The 7,507-nt window shown below is 55.3% G+C and overlaps 1 protein-coding gene across 1 annotated transcript; it reads right to left on the bottom strand.

Annotated features, from left to right (window-relative positions):
- Window positions 1-364: 364 nt before the first annotated feature.
- Window positions 365-7,095, bottom strand: THOP1 (thimet oligopeptidase 1; the record flags this gene model as incomplete). Its single annotated transcript, XM_010288259.1, has 12 exons — window positions 365-827; window positions 962-1,098; window positions 1,412-1,540; window positions 2,039-2,225; window positions 2,333-2,534; window positions 2,779-3,145; window positions 3,249-3,384; window positions 3,551-3,711; window positions 3,866-3,968; window positions 4,696-4,803; window positions 5,290-5,438; window positions 6,844-7,095. Coding segments are annotated over 12 exons (2,090 nt in total), but the record flags the coding sequence as incomplete, so codon positions are not given.
- Window positions 7,096-7,507: the final 412 nt, after the last annotated feature.

Below are 7,507 nucleotides of genomic sequence, written 5' to 3'. Positions count from 1 at the left end.
TTCTGGGAATAGCTGTACCGGCTGTCTCTGCCCCCCTCCCAGGCCTGCTGCCCAGGCAGGAACATCTGGGGCTCAGGGCAGGATGTTCCAGTAAAAGCAATGGTTTTTAAGCCCTGGGATCTGCCCATCTTTATTCCACAGCCGCCAGCTGCCCCAAGATGGGGGGAGCACGACTCCCAGCGCAGCTTCTCAGGCCGCTTGTTTCTTGCTCTGAACAGTAAGTCTGCCCTGAGGCACAAAACAAGCCAAGCCCGATGGGAAGTCTCATTTCTTAAAAAGAAGGGAATTTAAAACAACGATTCAAGTTTGGTAACTCCTCTCACCCTCCTCCCCGGCTATAAATGAGGCCAAAACTCACCCTCGTGCAGAAATCAGGTTCAAAGTTCAGCCAATTTGTGTGGGCTACCGACAGCCCCATCCCCCTCGGGGGGGTGACAAAGGCAATTCAACTCCCAATTCAACTCTGTCACCACAGAGCCCCGGACCAGGGCCGGACTCGGCTCCTGAAGCCCACAGTGAGCTCGGAGCAGGACCCTGGAGGAAGAGCTCCAGGCAGGGGCTGGCCCAGGATGCGTGTGGTGACAGCGGTACCGGGTATTGCTTGGCCTGAGAGGACTGGTGCGTAGGCAAAGGAGCTGGCTTGACTCGGAACGGGCTGGAGCAGTTTCTCAGCAGGCCGAAGGCAGCGAGTTGCTCTCCACCTTCAGTCCTTTGCTGGCCAGGAAGGCGTCCTGCTTGGGCTCACGGCCCAGGAACTTCCTCAACATGTCGGAAGCATCCAGGGAACCACCGGGATGCAGGATGCAGTTCCTGTAATCCATGCCCACCTGCAAGGAGAGAGACACGGGGGTACACGTAGGACACCCGCCCTCCCACCGATGCCGCTCCCCACCATCTCCTACCGCCTCCGGCAGCCCTGGCCACACGCCGAGAGCCTGGCGGCACAGGATGCCCTCCCTACCTTACAGTTCATGATCCCCTCCTGCTTGAAGCGCGTGTGGAACATATCCATGGAGTACACTTCGCTCCAGAGGTAGCCGTAGTACTGGGCATCGTAGCCCCCGGCTAAGTGGCCAAACGTAGCGGGCATGTTTGTACCTTTGCGGCAAAGGAAGGGAAAGGGCGTTAATGGGAAAGGCTGCTGGAACCGCTCACAGCACAGAAAAACCCCTTCGTGCTGTAAATATGGCAGAGCAGGCACTGGGTCAGCTTGTTCACAATCCCAGGGGAACCAGGGAAGAACTTTCCAGTTATTTTTGTGTGGTTTCAGCCCTGCTTTTCCCAGAGCCAGCAGAAACGGTCCCCAGTGAGCCAGCCTGAAGCCCCAGCCTTCAAAAGAACCTGCTGAGCCAAGCTTGCAGGCCAGGCCTAGAGAGAAAGCGAGAGCGGGACCCCCCAAGCCCCTAGGTACCTGGGGTAGCAGGGACGCCCAGCACCTCTTCACACAGCCGGGCAAACACCTCCACGGGGTCAGCCTTCGTCTGGGTGTGCAGTGCCTGGTCCACCTTGGCCAGGACGATCTGACGCAAGTTGAAGAGCCCTGTTCCCAGAAGAAGGGGGCAAACTGAGCTCCTGCCTGCGGGCAGGAGCGTCTCCGAGGCCAGGTCGCAGGAGGGCAGGCTGGGGGATTCTCTTCACACCCAACTTCTGACCCGCTTCCCCAGACCAGCCCAGTTCAGCAGCACTTGCTCAGGCCTAAGCCTCATCCCCTGCCTGCAGACAAACTCTGCCTTCCCCAGCACCTCTTCTCACCATGCCACCACCCAGCCCACTGCATGTCTTGCCACGCCACGCTCGCTCTTCCCGGATGAACGGCAGGCAGATGTGGTTCCTTCCCCCAGTCCCCTCGGTCCCCACAGCACCACAGGGAGCAAGTCAAAGCCTTTCCTCTACACGGCCAGGTCACTAAGGGTCCCCTTCCCCTCCACACGCACAGGGGACACCACGGCGAGGCTCTGCCCATGCTGGGAACAGCACCCAGCCCTTGTTCCTTCCAGCCACTCTTTGCTGACTCCCACTTCCCTCTGCAGGGCCCCACCTGTGTTTGCCTGCCGGGATTTAATGAGCTTCTCCAGCAGCTCATCAGGGATGGGGCTTCCAGTTTTGTAGTGCCTGGACATGCGCAGCAGCGGCTCCTTCTCCCACACCCAGTTCTCCAGCATCTGTGACGGTGCCTCGACAAAGTCCCGCTCCACGTGTGTCCCACTGAACATGGCAAACTCCGCCTAGGAGACACGGCAAGCTCAGAGCGGGGTGTCATTTAACCCCACAGGAGAGCACAACAGGGGGAAGCGTGACAAACCAACCTTCTGCCAGCCCAGCCAGGCCTCACCTGAGAGCACAGCTGGTGCATGACATGCCCAAATTCATGGAAGTATGTCTCCACTTCATCGTGCTGCAGCAGGGAAGGTGCATCTGGCGTGGGCTTGGTGAAATTGGCCACCATGGCAGCCACCGAGATCTGCCGGCTGGAGTCCGGCAAGAGGCAGCCCGGCTGCAGGCCAAAGCAGGCTGCGTGCCCGTACTTCCCTTCCCTACGCCAGGAAGAGAAGACTGTCACATGGATCGTCCCCCTCGGCCAGCTGGGAGCCACTGAGCTAGAAGAGCCGGGAGCTAGAGCAGAAGCCCCTGGGACAGCCCTGCCCGAGTACACGCCGCTCCCTCCGCACAGCCAGGCGTCTGGGAGCAGGGCAGCCCCTCCTCTTCCCCAGGCGTGGGGCAGGCTCTGCTCCCCCTCCCTAGCCCTCCTCCCTCGCTTCGCCTTGCCCAAGGCCTCACCGCGGGTACAGGTCCAGGTAGAATTTGCCGATGGTCTCCCCAGAAGAGGTGTCCTTCACTGTGTAGAGCTGGACGTCCTCATGCCAGACCTGAGCCTTCTCTTCCAGATGGAAGGTGAGCCCCAGCAGCTCCTGGTAAATGGCCAGCAGGCCCGTGGTGACCACCTGCATGGGGAAGTACTCCTTCAGCAGATTCTGGTCCACGCTGTACTTGGTTTCCTCCACCTGGTTCATGTAATAGCGCATGTCCCAGGCATTGATGCGGTTGTCAAACTCCAGGCCACGCTTCTCGCATTCTTTCTTTTTCAGGTCTAGGATCACAGCCCGTTCCTTCTCCCCGAGGGGTTTCAGCTTCTGGGCCAGCTCATCTAGGAAAACCAAGGCAAGGCAGGGTTAGTGCCCAGGGCCGAGAGCAGCACACCCGGCCCAGCGCATGCCCCTGCTCTTCCCCTCCACAGCCCAGTGCCGTACCCAGGAACGTAGCCACTGTCTTGCTGCTTTTAGCCATGTTCATCTCCAGCACAAAGTCCGCGTGCGTGCTGAAGCCCAGGAGACTGGCTTTCTGAGCACGCAAGTCCACCAGCTCCTTGAGGATCAAGCAATTTTCCTGCAAGGTAGAGTCAGACAAAGAGTGAAGAGGGGTACGCAGGAAAGAAAGGAAGCACGAGCCCCAGTGTGGAAAGAAGCACAAATCTCAGACAAGACCCTCGGTGCCTGGCCCTGACCTGGCATCCCTGTCTGGCCCTGCTGGCAAGCAGCAAGGCCCAACCTACCTCTTTGCACCTGGAGTTGAACATTTCTTCCACCTTCCTCCTTGTCTCAGGCACGTAGCACTTCTTCAGGAGAGGGAAATAGTGCGGGTATTTCAAGGTGACCTTCAGCTTGCCATCCTCTGTCTTCTCCAAGGAGTTCAGGAAGTCCTCAGGGAGCCCCCCTGAGAAAAGAGCAGACAGGACTGACGGAGTGCCCAGGCCTCTCCAGAAATACCAGCTCTGGGACTGAGCACAGGAGCAGGCTCTTGGTCCTTGGCCAGAGGAATCCAGGCCCTCAGGGGCACCAGCACAGAAACAAGCCTGAGTGCTCCATACCTAGCTCCTCCTTCGAGAAGGGCAGGTAGGTGGTGTCTTCGTTGAGGTTCTTGTTGAAGTCTATGCAAAGGACGCTCAGCTTTTTCTTAATTGCTTTGATTTTCTTTAAAATATAGAAGAACAGAGAAAAGTCAATCCAAAGGGGGAAATCAAACAGCACCGTTCACCACCTCCAGCCAGCAGCCCGCCTGCCAAGTTGCCCAGTGGTCTGCACTTGGCTCTTGCTCAAACGCAACGCTGCAGAATTAATCGTGTGCAGGCGCTGAGCTCTCAGCCTAGAACAGGCTCCCTTTGATCACACCTGGCAGGAAAGCAGCCACCTCAGCAAGGTCCCAGCCGTCTCCTGACAGCTCAGGAGCTGCAGGTGTTTAAGCAACAACCTCCTCTACCCTTATTTCATTTCACCTTCTCTTCTATTTTTAACCCAGCTTCGAGGTCCATGCACTGGCACAAGATAAGACAGGGAGACCCTGAGCAGCTCAGTGACACCCAGCCCACTCACCCCAACCCCAGCTCCAGCAGGGCACCCCCCTGGACCGCCCCTTTGCTTGTGGGGACCGGGTGCTACTTCCACTCCTGACCTGCACATAGCCATCTGCAATCTCAGCTTCTTGGAAGCTCCCCAACTCCCAGTGTCCACCCCACTTTGTAAACGTTGTCCCATCCAACAGAAAGGAAAAAAGAGGAGCACAGAGACATCACCCAATGCACCCAAAGCCACATGAATCAGGGGCAATATTCAGGAGTCTGAGTCTCAGTCCTCCGCTCTAACACTACACTGTCCCGTTAGCCTCCTCTACGTGTGCTCACTTTAAGCTCTGTAATCTCACCTCCTGTGTTTCCTCAGGGAGATGGAGACCGTTTCTTTTACCCAATTTGATCAGCCTCTCTAGATATCTCTTTGCTTCAGGCTTCAGTGAAGCGCTTTCTGCTTTCTCCTGTAAAACAAAACCCATGAGCACAGGGAACTGCAGGATCAGGTGTTGCAGGAAGTTGGTTCCTGGGAGGAGTTGTGGGTTATTGTAACATCAGTGACTCAGACACAGATGGAAACACCTCACAAGAAGGGTTTGGTGCATTAATTCCTACCACATTGATTAAACATCTCATCTTTATGTCGTATTACAGCCCTTTTCAGGGCATTACCCAGCCGCTTCCCAGAGTGAGACAGGATGGGTTTACTAACACCATTTTACCAAAGGGTTAATCGAGGCCCTGAGACGGGGCAGAGCCCTCAAACCCCAACTTCCCATTTCTCACTAACAGCTCAACCATTCAATCACACAGCGATTCAGTTCCAGACCTGACTCAGTATCATCCCCCTCTAAGTTCTGGGGCAAGGGAAAAGGGTTTGTTGTAATTGCGGGAGGTTTCAGTGCCCTGTTCAGGTGCATCACTGACAGAGCATCCTCCCAAACACACACCTGGAGCCAGACAATCCTCTGGTACACATCCTGCCTCATGCTCATCTCCACGTCAAACTCTGAGAGCTTCTTGTCAGCCTCCGTGCTCGCCGCACGGATGTCTTTGCAAGGAGAGACATGCTGAGGGAAGTCCAGCATGTTCCGACGGACTGGAAAGATAGAAGAGGGTTTACAGCGAAGGCAATGGCTTCACGTCCCAGAACCGCTTGTGAGTGGGAGTCTACACACAGAGCCTGTGTTAACTGGGAGCCATTTGATGGCCCCAGAGCCTGACCTGCCCACCCACACAAAGGAAGAGCAAGGCAAGCTGCTGCTGTCAAGACAAACCCTGAGCTGTTCTCTCTGAGCAGCACCCGTTCACCCCTTCCTCGCTGCCGAGCACATCTGTCCACCGATTTCCTGCTACAATCCATCTTTCTCACAAACCTCACACGAATGCCATGCCTGTGAGATCCCAATGCCTTTGCCCCAGCTATAGCTGGTATCAACAGTTTCAAGAATCACAGGACTTCTACGCTGACAGACACACATGCAGCATCATTGCATGACTCCTTCCCTTAGAGGACCAGGCTAGAAGTGGCATATTTTTACTGCAGCCGCTCCTCAAAAGCCACAACGTCCCAGGTGTGCTCTGGTCTGACGTATTTCCATTTTAGAAGTGAAAACAGGGAGAATATTCTTTGCCACCATCTCTGCAAAACCTCAAATAATACAACTCCAGTGGGAAGGTGCTGCCCTCCAGGTACGAGAACTCTCCACCCAGCAGAAGGTGAGCAGGCAGCTACTCTCTGTTGCCCAAGGAAAGTGCTGACAGTTCTGCTGAAGTTAACATTACCCCCTGCTTAGTAAGGGCTTTTTCTCTTATTTTAGGAAGAATACCTGAAAGAAGATCTGAAATAAATCAGAGAAAAGAAAGAGGAGGCTTGCAGGCTCGCTTCTGCTTCATACAGACGTGACACCTCGCAACACGGGCGGTGAGGACAGCTAACAGATGCCGCAAGGCAGGAGGGGGACTGCATGACTTTGGCACTCTACTGCTGTAAATAATTAGCCACAGATATATCAAAGTCTGCATCGTTTGCCACCACGATGCCATCATGTCGTGTTATTTTACACATAATCCCCAAAACGATAGCAGCGTTTAAAAAAGGCACAGAGAGAGACATTCACTGCCTCAGGGAAAACGTTAGAAAAGAGCTGAGAATTCCTTATCTCATCCGAGCCATTTCTGCCAATGCCCAATTTGTTCCCATTAATGCACCTTGACACATAAAAGCAGCAGACAACCTTGAAAACCTGGCTATTCCTCCTGCAGACCATCCTGCTGCCAAACTACCGTCCTCGTTTTAGACTCGCTCTTCCGTTCCAAACCTACTCTATTCTTTGTACTTCTATCTAGCTGTACAAACATTAACTGGAAAAAAAACAAACATACTGCTGAGGGACCCAAGGGAAGAAAAAAGGATATGCAAGTACAGAGCAAAACCAGCAAGAAAATCTTAACAACAACATCTTGATTTCCAGAAAGCCAGTACTCCCTCTTGGTGTACGCACCCGTATATTCCACTTCCACATCTGCCAGTGCCTTGAGAGTGTTTTCATAGGACACCTCGCCCTGCTCCTGGGAGCCCACCCGGTCATACACGAGCTTGGTCCTCTCTGTCAGCTCTGCAGCCATGTTTTCTATCTGTTCGGCAGTCAGGTCCCATCTTAGCTGATTTGCCAGTAGCCTGGGGGACTGGCTATCCACAACGTTACCTGGGGACGTGGGGAGGAAACGGTCTGTGAGATGCAGTCTTAGGCAGGCTGCAAAGAAAATTCAGCTGCATAGCTAAAGCTCGATAAAAGGACTTAAAGGAGAGGCCCAGCAAACACACCATGCTGATGGGCAAAAGGCTCCTTAAAGAACCAGGGTGCTGGCGGCAATCAGCAACCAGATTATTTTCCGGGCACTCTTTACCCTCTCAGCCATGACAAGTTTTTTTCCCTGCCCAGACCCCCGCCCCCCCCCCCGCCGTGTCCCTGGCAGGTGCCTCTGCCCACGGCTGGGGGGACGGCTGTCGCAGCCCAGGAGCAAGGCTGTCCCCTGCCCGGGGCAGGAGCTGTTGGGTGGAGGGGGGACAGCGAGGGCAGCAGGAGACCACGGCCTCCCTGCACAGCCCTTGGGGGGCTGTCCCGGCTACCTCCTCCTGCCCCCAAGCCCTTTCTCCTCCATCTC

This window comes from Phaethon lepturus, unplaced genomic scaffold, assembly GCF_000687285.1.
Source record: "Phaethon lepturus isolate BGI_N335 unplaced genomic scaffold, ASM68728v1 scaffold32105, whole genome shotgun sequence".
NCBI classification, from domain to species: domain Eukaryota; kingdom Metazoa; phylum Chordata; class Aves; order Phaethontiformes; family Phaethontidae; genus Phaethon; species Phaethon lepturus.
Note: the sequence above shows the minus strand (reverse complement) of the source record. Positions and strands in the feature narration are given on the sequence as shown.